General features: G+C 41.1%; 2 protein-coding genes across 3 annotated transcripts in view; one reads left to right on the plus strand and one right to left on the minus strand.

Moving 5' to 3' along the window:
- Positions 1-3,811, minus strand: part of BAG4 (BAG cochaperone 4) — a 30,252-nt gene extending 26,441 nt beyond the window's left edge. Inside the window, exons 1-2 of one of the 2 annotated variants that reach the window (XM_054720043.1) lie at positions 3,581-3,660; positions 3,351-3,485 (exon numbers count right to left, since the gene is read on the minus strand). In XM_054720043.1, the coding sequence (XP_054576018.1) occupies positions 3,351-3,485; positions 3,581-3,595 (150 nt within the window). In that variant the 5' untranslated portion in view covers positions 3,596-3,660. Of the gene's footprint in view, positions 1-3,350 lie in introns of both variants that reach the window. The other variant, XM_008146164.3, reaches the window with a different exon arrangement.
- A 45-nt stretch (positions 3,812-3,856) lies between these two features.
- On the plus strand, positions 3,857-14,110 carry LSM1 (LSM1 homolog, mRNA degradation associated). The gene is made up of 4 exons (XM_008146166.3): positions 3,857-4,210; positions 7,852-7,920; positions 9,436-9,551; positions 13,611-14,110. The coding sequence occupies exons 1-4, from the start codon at positions 4,165-4,167 to the stop codon at positions 13,779-13,781; spliced, it is 402 nt and encodes a 133-aa protein (XP_008144388.1). The 5' UTR covers positions 3,857-4,164; the 3' UTR covers positions 13,782-14,110.
- The last annotated feature ends 537 nt before the right edge of the window (positions 14,111-14,647 follow it).

Below are 14,647 nucleotides of genomic sequence, written 5' to 3' on the forward strand. Positions count from 1 at the left end.
AGAATCGTTGATCAGCTGCTTCCTGAACACCCCCACTAGGGGATGGAACCCGCAATCTGGACATGTGCCCTGACCAGGAATCGAACTGTGGTCAACGCTCAACCACCACCGAGCCACACTGGCAAGTAGTAAGGTTTTAAAAGGCTCCTAATACCTTTTGTTTGTTTGTTTGTTTGTTTAACATATTCGATTATAGGTAAATGTAAACCTTATATGTCCAAACTAAAATAAAGTTAAAAGACAAATAAGGAATTTGGAAAGAAACATTTGCAACATCCATGACAGCATGTATATCTTTTACATTAATTTTCTTTTGCTGCATAAATTACAATCCTATACTTTTCAAGTTTCAGAAATATCAATCAGAAAGATAAACTCTTGAAATGGTTTACAAATGCCCATTACACAGTCTAGCTTTACATCCAACTACTCCAGCACCTTCACCCACCCTATGTGCACGCCTATGCTCCAACCATGGCTTACAACTGCCTCTGCTGTACTAAAATCTTAACTTCTGTAACCTTACTCTGAAAACACACTTTCTAAAAAATTTTTCAATTAACAAATACTTATTGAGCATCTAACACACCTTTGTTTTGGTAACACAACAAGCCCACGTAGAAGTCTTCAGTTTAAGACTTCTCTCACCCAGCCAGCGTGGCTCAGTGGCTGACCTATGAACCAGGAGGTCATGGTTCGATTCCCGGTCAGGGCACATGCCCGGGTTGCCGGCTCGATCCCCAGTGGGGGCTGCAGGAGGCAGCCAATCAATGATTCTCTCTCATCATTGATGTTTCTTTCTATCTCTCTCTCTCCCTTCCTCTCTGAAATCAATAAAAATATTTTTTTTTTTAAAAAAAAAGACTTCTCCTTTCTTTCCCTTCAATTGATCTTCCATCTAGCTTGCCTATTTATAAGCTGAGCATTTCATCACTCTACCATGGGATTAAAGTCTCACAGGTTACTTATTCCAGATTTAGACAGAGAAAACACAGACCCTTCTTCACAATTAACCTTTCACTACTGCATGTTTTTTGCTCACACAATTTTAAAGATATAACATACTATAAAATCCACTTTTTTATTTATTTAATAAAAATGTTCAGCTGGTGAGATCTGTTGCTCATGTATCTTCTCCAGCAGCTGGGGCGTCCCCACCTTTGGTGTTTCTGGTGTAAATCACGTGAGCTCTGTGCTTTGAGACTAGTTTAATAAGTCCTTTACTAAGGAGCTCCTGAAGGGCTGCTCTGGCCAAGGAGCCATGAATCTTCAGCCTCTCGGAGACCACAGCTGGGGTTATAAGCTTGTAGTTGAGAACTTGCTTACAGAGCTTGTCATATGTGGCTTTGTCAAGCAAGACCAGGTAAAACCCACCCTTTTAAAGTGTACAATTCAATGGTTTGTATTTAGTTAGTTAGTTAATGTTCACCTGAGGATTTTTTTCCATTGATTTTTATTTTTATTTTATTTTTTTAAAATATATTTTATTGATTTTTTACAGAGAGGAAGAGAGAGGGATAGAGTTAGAAACATCGATGAGAGAGAAACATCCATCAGCTGCCTCTTGCACACCCCCCACTGGGGATGCGCCCGCAACCAAGGTACATGCCCTTGACCGGAATCGAACCTGGGACCCCTGAGTCCGCAGGCCGACGCTCTATCCACTGAGCCAAACCGGTTTCAGCTTTCCATTGATTTTTAGAGAATAGAAGGGAGGGAGGGGGAGAGAAGGGGAGGGAGAGAAGGGGAGGGAGAGAGGGAGAGAGAAAACATAGATGTGAGAGAGATACATCAACTGGTAGTCTCCCGTATGCACCTGGACCAGGCCAAGGATTGAATCTGCAACCCAGGTATGTGTCCTTGAGGGGGAATCAAACCCTCCACGCTTTGGGAGCCGGCTAGTGCTGTAACCATTGAGCGACGCTGGCCTGGGCTCAATGGTTTTTAGTATAGTCAAAGTTGTGCAATCATCATCACAATCTAATTCCAGAATATTTTCATCATCTCCCACAAAAAAACCATACCCTTTATCTACCACCCCCAATGTCCCCAGTCCCCCAGACTCTGGCAACCAGTAAGCTTTCTATCTTTATAGATTTGCCTATCTGGACATTTCACATAAATGAAATCATAAAATATGTGGTCTTTCCAACTGGCTTCGTTCATGTAGCAGGATGTTTTCCAGGTTCATCCATGTTGCAGAATGTTATGTATCAGTACTTCTTTCCTCTCTATGGCTAAATAATTCCATTGTATGAATATACCATATTTTATCTATTCATCAGTTGATAGGCATTTGAATTATTTCCACTTTTTGGCTACTTGAATTTGAATATACGTGTACAAGTTTTTATGTGGACATATGTTTTCAGTTCTCTTGGATGTATCTCTAAGAGCAGACTTGCTGAGTAATATGCTCGCTCTACGCTTAACATTTTCAGCAAACTGCCAAACCATTTGCCAAAGCACTGAACCATTTTACATCCCCATCAGCAATGTATGGGAATTTCACTGTTACATCTTCCCAACAAATGAGGATGTTATCATTCCTGAAACGAAAGGAGCGATGTGTCCCACACCATATCATGAGAATTCTCTAGGACGAATACTGCATTAACAAAGCATTAGTACTGTAGCTTTTCTGGCAGAGAAACACAAGAAATAAAATGGCATAGGTCCGATTATACTGAGCAAACGAACTGATCTCTGAGAGCCAACCGTTCTTTAATCGTAACATAGAGACGCTGTGTGTAATAACGTTTATGTTGCAGTCGCCGCGAAGATTAAATAAACTCCCCTCACACACATGAACGTGCTTCCCAACATTGATTTATTCGTGATTCAACCCTGGGCAAAGCATTAAGGGCAAAGGCTAAATGCCCCAGATCCCTCCCCGCCCGGATCCTTCACGTCCCTGCCCCGCGCGGGAGGGGCGGCTGGGTGGCGGCGGGGGCTGCAGCCACCTCCCTGCGCCGGGAGGGCCGGCCTGGCGAGCCACGCAGGATAAATTGCTAGAGCTCGACGAGCAGAGCTGGGTCACTTCAGCCCGGCATCGTTCCCAGGCGAGAGATTCCGCATCCTCTATTTAGCTTAGCAAGTCAGCGCAGGATCTTTTTTTTTTCCTTTTTTAATGGTGATACACATTTGTTATGGCCGAAGTGGAAAAGGAGGGGCAAAGAAAACACGAGCCTATCCCCCCCGCGACCCGCGATCCCAGTCTCTGATCACTACATACTTCCCCAAAAGGTAAACAAATATGAAACCCGATCCATTACGAACTCTGGAGGTATAGCTATCTCAATGGCCCTCACCCCCAAAGAACCCCCTAGGACAAATGGCACAAAACTTACCTGGTGGCTTCCCCCAGCTCGACCTGGCTCCGTCCAGGTGCCTCCAGAGGGATAGTAGCCATCGCCTCCTCCGCCTTCTCCCGGCCAGGTGGTCTCAGCCGGGCCGCCCCCGCGCACCCGCCAGGAAATGGGAGGCTGGGGAGGTTCAGGACGAGGAGGATATAAGGGTGGAGGTGGATGCACGGGCACATCTCCACCCCCAGGCCCGTAGTAGCGGCCATAAGACGAACCATCACTGGGGCCATAGCCCGAGCGCCTTAGGGCCGACATGGGCTCTACTGCCCCTAGGAGCTTCCCGCCCCCCACAGCCGGCCCACCGCGCAGGCGCCAGCCAGCGAGAGGGAATGGACAACCGTGAAGGGGGTCGGCCAACAATAGCCAATCACAGGCCAAGTCCCGCCCCTTCGGCTCCCGAGTCTGGAGGGTTGAGGGATGGGTCTCTGTGACTCTGGGGTCGAGGGATCAGAAAAACGAGGGGCAGCACCGTGTTCCTTAAAAAGGAGAATTCATCTTCCCACCGTCTGTGCAATCTAGGTTCCTTTTCCCCCTCTCTTCAGGGATGGGGAAAGGGTGTCCCAGGACCGCGCGACGGCCCCGCCTCTTCCTGAAGGCAGCACGTGATAACGGAAGTGGGTAGGGATAATATGGAGGAGCTTCCGGCGTGCCCCGGCGGCTGAAAGCCGGGGCAGAAGTGCGGGTCCCGGTCTGGGTTCCCGTCCCAGTCCCGCCGAGGCGGCGACTACGGTAGGAGGAAGGAGGAGTTGGACGCGCGGGCCCTTCGCCGCTTTACATTGCAGCCTTATCTCAGCTCAAAATGAACTATATGCCCGGCACCGCCAGCCTCATCGAGGACATCGACAGTGAGTTGCTCATTTCCTGCGGGTGAAGTCTGGGTGAGCCCCTTCCTCCCCGACGAGGGAGCTCGTAGGAGGAGTGTGCGGCGGAGGGCGGTGTGTGCTTAATCAGCACAGTTCTGGGTGTTGGGCGTCGACGTCCCCCTCGGGGACACACCGTGTGCCCACCTCCTGTGTCTGTCCTCGCAGCCCCAGTTCCCTGGCCGGTCAGCCACACACTGTGGAACTCGGTCCTCCTTCCGAGGGACGCGGCTGCTGAGGGCCAAATGCGAAATTTGCCCCCCCCCCCCCCCCGCCCAGTCAACTATCTTCCTCTGCGATATTTCGAAGTACCAAGTTGTTACTGGTGGAAATACTTAGAGAAAGGATTCAAGAAATGAAAACATTAAGACAACAGCATTTGGATTTAATTGGCAGTAAGCGTAGGCTTTGTGCATCAACTCCGTAGCCAGTTGCAATACTTGACGGTGCGGGTCTTGAGCACTTTCAGGTTGTGGTAGGAGAGACCATTGCCAAACCAAGGTACCGATTGACTTTTCTGGAAAGGCTGAGTCACTTGAAACTTCTTCCCACCCCCACCCCGGTTAGACCATTTTCTTTTGCTTTTACTAAGAAGGCCTCCCTATTCCTAGCCATTGTCCTGGAGAGGAGCTCAGTCCTGTACGAACCAGGAGCCAGTTACCGTTGACCCGTCTTTCCTTTTGCTAAACTCTCATCTGTGAATTATTCCTCAAGTAACATTTTTGTAATCGTTTAAATCGTGTGATTGGTCTCATTAACTTGCAATTGCTGCAAAATGGATATACATAGTTCCAAACAAGTTACAAGGTTCTACAGTTACTGTGTATGCAAATTAAAGAATGAGTGTATAATTAAACTTTTTTGTCTGAAATTATTTTTAAAATCTAAATTAATGATTTTACTATTGAAGGGAAAAATGTAGGGTAAATTGGACCAAATTCATATAAATAACCACTGTACAAACTTATCTGTAATGTAATGAAAACTTAAGTTTTAGTTGTCTGTGGGATGTCCTTTTGCCCTCACCTCTCTTGTGTATATCTATATTATTTCTGTAATTTTATTAAAAATAATTGTTGGCTCTTTGCTGGTGTGGGTTCAATTGGTTGGGCTACATCCTGTGCACCGGAAGGTTGCTAGTTCGATTCCTGGTCACAGCACATGCCCATGTTGCGGGCTGGATCCCCAGTAGGGAAGTGTGCAGGAGGCAGCCAATGGATGTTTCTCTCTCTCCCTCTCCCCCTTTCTCTAAAAATCAATTTTAAAAATCTTTAAAATAATAATGTTTGTTCTCAAGCCTTCTAACTTCTTTTTTTTAAATATATATTTTATTGATTTTTACAGAGAGAAAGGGAGAGGGATAGAGAGTTAGAAACATCAATGATAGAGAAACATCGATCAGCTGCCTCCTGCACACCCCCCACCGGGGATGTGCCTGCAACCAAGGCACATGCCCTTGACCGGAATCGAACCTGGGACCTTTCAGTCCGCAGGCCGACGCTCTATCCACTGAGCCAAACCGGTTAGGGCTGTATTGACAAATATTTAGACAAAAGCCATACATTAATGAACTTTGAGTTTTTGTTTTCTTTTGGTTAACTACAATGAGACAATATGTTAAAAGAAAAAACACAAACCGGTTAGGGCCTAACTTCTTTTTTGTAGATTCCAAGCTTCCTCTACTGAAAAATTCAAAACTGTTTCATATGTGCCTTTCACTGCTCCCCCCCCCCCTCACTTTTCCTCCTCTCGCCTTAGCCTACATGTTCTTTAATTTATCTCTTCAGCGCCACACTCCCTCACATCTACACACTCAATTAGTTCTGTTACTTATAACTGCACAGTCTTAGTTCTCTCATCTCTCCCTTCTCATCTCTACCTTGGTTCAGGTCTCTTCTTTATGTCTCAGACTCTGGAAATAGCCCCAGTCGCTCTCCCTTTTTTGCCAGTTCAGTCTTCAGTGTTTTTTTTATTCCCCAAATCGACCTGCTCCCAATTCTTTTTTACTTCGTTTACTGTTATTTCCCTTCACACCCTCAACTTTTCACCAAACATATGGTTACATTGCCCTTTTCTCCTGCCTAATTACAGATTTCCCTCCCCTTCCCTGTCACAATTCCCAAGGCCAAAAATTGTCTACTTTTCAAGGATCAATCCAGATACATACTCCAGCTAGAGTCTCTCTCAGTCTCATATAATTGAGATGTATTTTCTTGTAGAACTCAATTGTAAATTCTTTCAGGATAGAAAATTATAAAATCCTTCAAGGAAGAATCACTGTCTTTTCCTCTGTCCTACATCTAGACAGTACTTTATGCATGGTATCAAAACAGCAAATGAATGAACTTTGCTAGCTATTCTAGTGACTGGCGTATTGTCATTCTTCAGAGTCATCTCTAAGTCACCTCCTCAGAGAGGTTTTCCCTGGCCATCCTCTCTAGCCACTCTCTTCTGTAGCTACATTCCCTCTCTTCATCAGATACCTTGCTATCTTACTTATTATTATTATGCCTTTGTACTAATCATAATAGGTTATTTTGTTTGCCTTCCTCCACCAGGAATATAAGTTCATAAGGTTGGTGACTTTCTGAGTCTTATTCCCTACTGTATATCTAGGCCCCAGAACAGTACATAGCATCCAGTAAATATTATTGTATTTTTGCTCTAGCTTATTATCAGCATCCTCCTTTTACGTGTCTGAGACATTGTTTTTATTTAAAACCTCCCCTGATTCCTGGTTCCAAAATGTGTAATAGAAACTTTTCTAAGTGCAGGGGGGAAAACAATCCTAGAATTAAGATCACAAAGATCATGCAGACTAAATTTCTCAGTTTGCAGATACAGAAACTGACATGACACTGGGTAGGCATGGAGGAGTAACTCAAACATGAGTGTCTAGAGCCAGTCAGGCTTCCTGGCTACTCATCCATTCCCTTTCCACTCTACCACACTACTCTGATTCAGTGATTTTCAACCTTTTTCATCTCATGGCACACATAAACTAATTACTAAAAGTCTATGGCACACCAAAAAATATGTTTTTGCCAATCTGACCATAAAAAGGTACGATTTTGATTCATTCACAGCAGACAGCTATTGTGTTGGCTGTTGTCCTTTTTTTTATTTGACAGTCTAAGGGAAAAGAGATTAGTGCCCCTGACTAAATAGGTATTGCACTAAGACAGTGGTCGGCAAACCGCAGCTCGCGAGCCACGGTTTGCCGCTCTATTGACTAATGAGTTTGCCAACCACTGCACTAAGAGATTACTGGTTAGATTCCATTCAGGGCACATGCCCGGGTTGCAGGCTCCATCCCTGGTAGGGGGTATGTAGGAGGCAGCCAATCGGTGTTTCGCTCTCACATTGATATTTTATCTCTTTCTCCCTCTTCCTTTTTTTTCCTCTCTTAAAAAAAATCAATAGAATTCCTGGTGCACACTGGTTGAAAATTGCTGTTTTCATCTAAACCCCAGGCTAACTTGGTCCTCCAATTTCTTAATGAACTCCAACTTAAATACATTGGAAGAGGAAGTGGTAGAGCTTAAACCATCAACTTTATTGTTACCCTGTAAGCTCACTGAAGCTAACAGTTTTCATTTTTTAAAGATCTTTTTTCCTGTTCCCAGAAAAGCACTTGGTCCTGCTGCGAGATGGAAGGACACTTATAGGCTTTTTGAGAAGCATTGACCAATTTGGTATGTATTAGTCATAGACTTCTCTTATACTCTGCATAATAAGCGCTGCCCATTGTATTTTTGTTATTTCATATTGTAAGGTATTTATCTGCAACTTTTTCATGTGTCTGGCATAATGGAATACTGTCCTGAGTCATTACATCATTGTTTCCTAAATTATGACGAGATGATTCAAAAGCTTGTATTTTCAAGCTTGTATTTCTAAAACTGGTTTTCACTAAAACATATGATTATAATGTCTTGGACTATTGTTTTTATTTTCCCCATTAGAGGGAGCCAAAAGATAGAAATAAACTCAGTCCACTGAAAAAGCTGCTCATTTGTACATTGGCTTGGGTGCGACTACTCTTCAAAGCAGTTCCTGCACTGAAGGTAATCCCTCCCTGTCCAATGAAAATTGGATAGACGGCACTTTCTGAAGCTTGTTAGGGACCCCAACATTAAGCTCAAGATTTTACACTTAAGGATACATCAGACTCAAGAGTCTCGGACTTTGTTTTGCATCTTGCATTTTTCTAAGGAGATCTGTGTTTGCTTTTGTTTCAAGAAACTTCTTAGTTCATTTGTTGGACATCTTCTAGGTCATTGGATTTTGGCATGAGGAAAATAACAATGTAATTGAAACACTTATAAGAGTTATAGAAGTTAAAGAATATAGATACCTGCTTTCTTCAAATAAGACAAATGCAAAGAAATAAATAATTCTTAACATATTGGGAGTTCTAAATCTTTTTTAAAAATACATTTTTATTGATTTTAGAGGGAGAGGGATAAAAACATCAATGAGAGAGACCCATCGATCAGCTGCCTCCGGAATACTCCCCAATGGGTATTAAGCCCACAACCCAGGCATGTGCCTTGTTTGGGAATTGAACCGGATCATGGGTCGACACTCAACCACTGAGCCACACCAACAGGGCAGGGTTCTAAATCTTAAGTCAAATTCATCAGACTACTTTGAGCGAAAAGTAATAAATACTGACTACTCTCAGATTACCAGGTATGATTATCTGACAAAATGAAAAAATAGGTTTTTGCTGTATCCTAATTCATGGATGCTTGTATTGGGTTAAGTCAATCCTAAGTGCTGAAACAAAGTTAAATTTTGGTAACTCATCACATGTACACACGCCACAACATAGAAAAAACTAGACTTTTAATCTTTGCAGTTGTTTAGAGTCTTCCAAGTGCCCTACTCATTTATATTTTCTTACAGTTCATTTTAACAGTTAACTGATAAATGAATTTAATTTTTTTAAACTTTTCCCCACCATCACTCATGTATTACTGCAACATGATCCTAGATACTCTCTCAGTTTGTAATTGGTTAAACATCTCTTAAGTGGTGTGTCATAAAGAAATAGGAGATTGTGTTTGAAATTTTAGTTTTTCCTAAAGTTAGAAAGTTTTAAAATCATGCTTAAATAAATCTTTTTTACTCAAAATAACTGAGTTATAGATCTTTACCCAGTAATTTAAACTGAATATCTTTGTTTTTTCCCTATACACTTATAGCTAACTTAGTGCTACATCAGACTGTGGAGCGTATTCATGTGGGCAAAAAATACGGTGATATTCCTCGAGGGATTTTTGTGGTCAGAGGAGAAAATGTGGTCCTACTAGGAGAAATAGTAAGTGAAAACTGTTAAGCTGCTATGGCATGCGTCTTGATAATTATGATAGTTAGCTTTTTTTTTTTTTTTGGTCTTTTCAAGAAGAAAAAAAATACATTTTCCACATTTCACCCAGCTTCTCACAGGAAACCACCAAATTAGCTTAGGAAAGCCGCAATTGTAAAAGGAAAGTTATAGATAATTAACTTTGTTTCAGTGCCTCTTGGCATTTTAAAGATTTGATCCCATTAGCAGCAAAATATCATTGATTTTTACCTAATATCTTCAAAAACTACCATCCTGCAAATGTGTTCATTAACAAATTATTTCTGCTATTTTTAATAGCAGAAAATTGAAAAACTTGAAAAGAATGATTTGATAAAGATTTATATACATTTATATTTTGTAGTTAAGCAATTGGTTATAAGTAGTTTTTCATAACAAAGTTAGCTGTGTTGGGGAGGAAAGACACATTGCATATTCAGTGTGATAGCTATATTCTTAAAGGGGGGAGGGGAAGGAATGGATGTAGGAGAAGCCTTTCTATAAACTGTCCTGGTAATGGAGTTCAGTCAGCTTCACCTGAATCCTTAGCTTACAACCAATTTTTGGAAGAAGAAGACTAGCTGGCAGGTGTGAAGTTAAATCTTCTAGGGATGGGTGTGGGTGTGGGTGTGTGTGGGTGTGTGTGTATGTGTGTACACATATATACACACATGTATGCATATATATATACAAAACTATTAGAAAACTTATATACAGGGCAGGACAAAAGTAGATTTACGCTTCTTCATATGAAAAAGAATACAGTAATTAATTAGTAATATAAGAATAAACTGTTTCGTGTACTCACAACTATAAACCTACTTTTGCCCAACCCTATATATAAAACGAAGAAGTACTCAACATTTTAAAAAGATAAACCTGATTTCATGTTTTACATGAAACATAACTTAAAAGTACCTTATTTAATACCTTTGACTTGATCCTGCTACTTCTGATTATTGGGTCCAGGAAAATAAAAATAAAAAACTTTGATGTTTGCTTGATTTTATCTTTTCCTATTTTGTTTTTAAAGTTTTCAGTAAAGTTCCCAATACCTAGCCACATCTTAAATCAGGTTTTGAGAGTAGTGATTCATTTTAACAATAAGCCATTTGAGAAAATGAGGTAATTCTGTCAGGGTCCGGTTGGTTCAGAGACCTTGTATGAAATAGCTGGAAATGACTACTCATTACTGCCCAAGTGTGGCTATGACATGCCTTTTTCTAATTTTTAAAATATTTTTGTAGTTGATGTTTTTGGTTCAGTGTATCATTTCTTCCATGTTTGTGCAGCAGAAATTATCATCTCCGTGTATTATGTACAGGTTGAAATAAAGCACTCTTCTACCTGGAGATGTGACTGTGAAGTAGTCTGCCAGTATATTAAGAAAGGCTAACCCCTCTCTGGTCAGTAGGATTGTGGTTGATTATTTTTTTCTTCTTTTATACTTTTCTGAATTTAATTTTTGAAGAGGAGATCTATTGCTACTAGGGATAAAGAGCTAAGTTAAAATATTTACACATACTCTGCTTTAGATTTATAGTAGTGAACATCACAGAAATGCTTTCTAAGCCAGTTACATTGGCACAAATTGACCCTGTGTAGATGTATGTATATGTGAAGAGAAATGAATGAACTTATGTTTGTTCTTAAGATTCATTTTATCCTGGTAGCCCTTTTGTGGAGAAAAGTACTCTTTTTATATATTATGGTTTGGATGCTGTAGAATTTTTGCAGTGGTAACATTAAAGAAAAACAGGAATGCTTACATAGTTACATGAATCAATAGTCAGTTTGAAGAAATTAAGTAACAATCCTAGGGATGCCATCTAGATTCTGCAAACATTTCATTGCTTAAAAAGTCCCTGGATTCTGCCTCAAGGATGGCAGTACAAAGTCTAAAATAACAAGTCGGATTCTTGGGAAACAGCATCATCATAACCACATGAATAGCTCAATGAGCAACATACTGATAAGTCCAAGAGGCAGTAAGCTAAGCTAAGAACATGATCTTCCCTTCAGCTGTTACCCATGGGTTATGAGGGCAGGTTACACTTGATAACATAGATTTTTCTGAGTGCAGTTAACATTTGACCCAGGGCAGCTTTTGCTTATGTCATTTGTGTGGCTTTCATCTAACCTCTCTGGTGAGAGTCCTCCATCTGATGTGTCACAGTCTGTGGGTTCTGAGGCCTTGGCGGCATCTGAAGATTAGCATTCAGTGGAACATCTGGAGAGTTTGTGTATGTGTAATGGCTTCACAGAATTTTATCACTGAAAGAGAAGAGGATAAGAAATAAGAATACCCTGTTTGTATACAAAACAGTAATACCTGTAAGTTCATTTTAAAGAGAATAAAGTGAATCTGTGGATAATAGTGAGTTGCTCTTATAGCAAGATTCTGCATTACATGATTGGTTATCAAATGTTTATAAGTTATTTAAAAATAAAAGTATTGCCCTAGCTGGTTTGGCTCAGTGGATAGAGCGTTGACCTGCGGACTCATGAGTCCCGAGTTGGATTCCAGTCAAGGGCACTTGCCAGGGTTGTGGGCTCGATCCCCAGTGGGGGACGTGCAGGAGGCAGCCAATCAATGATTCTCTTTCATCATTGATGTTTCCATCTCTCTCCCTCTCCCTTCCTCTCTGAAATCAATAAAAATATATTTAAAAATATAAAAGTATTAAAATAAACATCTTATGCCATATTAAGATAAAAAACTACAGTCAATATTTGCATTGTGGGTCTTTTAAGAAGTCAATATATACATGGAAAAATTGGAAAGTTATTCACCAACATGTTATTCCTCCATACTGGAATTAAAGATTTTTTTCTACTTGTCTATTTTTTTCATCTTTTTTTTAGTCCTCACCCGAGGATATTTTTGCATTGATTTTTAGAGAGAGGGGAAGGGAGAAGGAGAGACAGAGAGAAACATCGATATGGGAGAAACACATCTATTGGTTGCCTTCCGCATGCACCCCCACCAGGGCCAGGAGTCTGCAATCAAGATACACGCCCTTGACCGGAATGGAACCTGGGACCCATTAGTCTGCAGGCCGATGCTCTATCAATTGAGCCTAACTGGCTAGGGCTGCTTGGCCAGTTTTTAAATATCATACAATAAGCATTTTTTTTTAAATAATGGCAAAAATTATTATTTTAGTAAGTAAAATAAATTTTTTGTAAAATCCTCCCCCCATTATAGTATGTATTTCATTGAATGAGAGAGAGAGAAACATGGTTAGTTGCTGAGAGGGAGAGGGAGAGGGAGAGAAACATGGGTCAGTTGCTTCCCGTAAAGGCCTGACCAGGAATCAAACTTCACCACCTTTTGGTGTTTGGGATGACACTCTTCAACTGAGCCACACCAGGCAGGGCAGTAAGCAAAACAATTTTTAATTAAAGTAGAGAACTATATTGGGGCTGAACTGGTGTGGTAATCTAACTGCTCTGCTGAGGTTTTCTCTAGAAGATTTGTCGTAGAGGGGAAAGGAGTCTTGTGTTATTTAAAGACTAGTTAATGCATCGGAGGGACAGTTTATTGTCTTTGGTGGGAGGAGGTGCTTCTTTGACTCAGTGTTCTCTACCTTATTGAGCAACAACCACCAGAATTTAAGCTGATTTGATAATGTAAATATACAAAACTTACCTAAAGCCATCTTGGCCTCGGTAACTTCTCTCTTGGATTCTCTTGGGTTGGAGAGTGAGCCTTATTTTATTTATATATTTAGTTAGTTATTTTAAGAAAAGTAGTTATTGACTAGTATAGGACTTCAGACAACCTAAAGCTTTGTTATACACAATACACACTGTAACTGATCCTATTACCACATTCATGTAAGTACTCTATAGTAGTGGGGCCAGCCATTTCTTTGTAAAACTTATCTATTCCTAGGAGAAGGATATTTCAGCCATGTCACGATTATGAAAAAATAACCCAAGCCTGACATAGAAATCCATTTGCCTTGAGATCTGCAGTGTTTTCTGTTCTTGGTCAGCTGAAGTTTCTTAAACCTGCTTGTTTTGTAGGACTTGGAAAAGGAGAGCGACACACCCTTGCAGCAAGTGTCCATTGAAGAAATCCTAGAAGAACAAAGGGTAGAACAGCAGACCAAGCTGGAAAACGAGAAGCTGAAAGTTCAGGCTCTTAAAGATCGGGGTCTCTCCATTCCTCGAGCAGACACTCTTGATGAGTATTAAGTCTTTTGCTCCGAGGCTTTTGCTTTTGGGGAGCAGGGGCTCTCACTGAATGAAAATGACGTTCTGGTCACCTCACACATTTGACTAGAGACTGTAGAATTTTGAAAAGTTTTTCTTTTGGATTCTTTCACATATGCAACATGAAGAAATCATGTGGCTTTTTTTTCCTTTTATGAACAAAATCATTGTCTAAAGAAATAGCTGTGGATGGACTCCTTTCACACATCACTATGGAGCCAGCAACTACTTTTCTATTTTGCTCTTCTCATCCCAAATTAGAGTTTACAGGGGACAGTCTTCATTTGCTTGTAAATAAAATATGAATCTCAGAGTTGTCATGTTATTTCCCAAGTTTGAGTTGCCTCCAACGAATAAGCAAAATTAAGTTTCTGGTCTCAAAGGTATAACCAGTCCACACACTGGGATTTCCCCTCTGTCACACTTCCAAGTTGCTAGTTACTTAGGAAGGAATATTTTCATACTAGATATCTTGTGGTCTTCCCCTCTCCCCACTGATGAGAAAAACACATTTTCAGCCTTCAGGAAGGGACTTTTGGTAAAGTTGCACAGTTACTGGTTATAACAGCCTCAGGTGTGAGAAACATCATCACTAGTAAAGTTGCTGTTCCGGCCTCACCAACAGCTATTCAAAACAAGGTTCCCCTGAGATCCAGCATTTAAGGTGACTTTTTCTCTCTTAATTTAGTTCAGTGTTGTAGCCCTTCGGATTGAATCATGAGCCTCTTATGCTCTTCTCACCAAAGAGGAGCACAAACAAAATGGTGTTTCAGTGGCTGATACATCTCCGTTATTCCTGCTGACCACCCACGGTGATGCCACTTTTCTGGTATGATGTTGACTGCGTA

The sequence above is a fragment of the Eptesicus fuscus genome, chromosome 8, assembly GCF_027574615.1.
Source record: "Eptesicus fuscus isolate TK198812 chromosome 8, DD_ASM_mEF_20220401, whole genome shotgun sequence".
Taxonomy (NCBI): Eukaryota; Metazoa; Chordata; class Mammalia; order Chiroptera; family Vespertilionidae; genus Eptesicus; species Eptesicus fuscus.

What these genes read in the sequence shown, in the direction of transcription:
- LSM1 (XM_008146166.3), top strand. Translation starts at nt 4,165, where the DNA reads ATGAACTATATGCCCGGCACCGCCAGCCTCATCGAGGACATCGACA. An exon ending in GAGAAGCATTGACCAATTTG is followed by an intron (nt 7,921 to 9,435) that starts GTATGTATTAGT and finishes ATACACTTATAG; the next exon opens with CTAACTTAGTGCTACATCAG. An exon ending in TGGTCCTACTAGGAGAAATA is followed by an intron (nt 9,552 to 13,610) that starts GTAAGTGAAAAC and finishes CTTGTTTTGTAG; the next exon opens with GACTTGGAAAAGGAGAGCGA.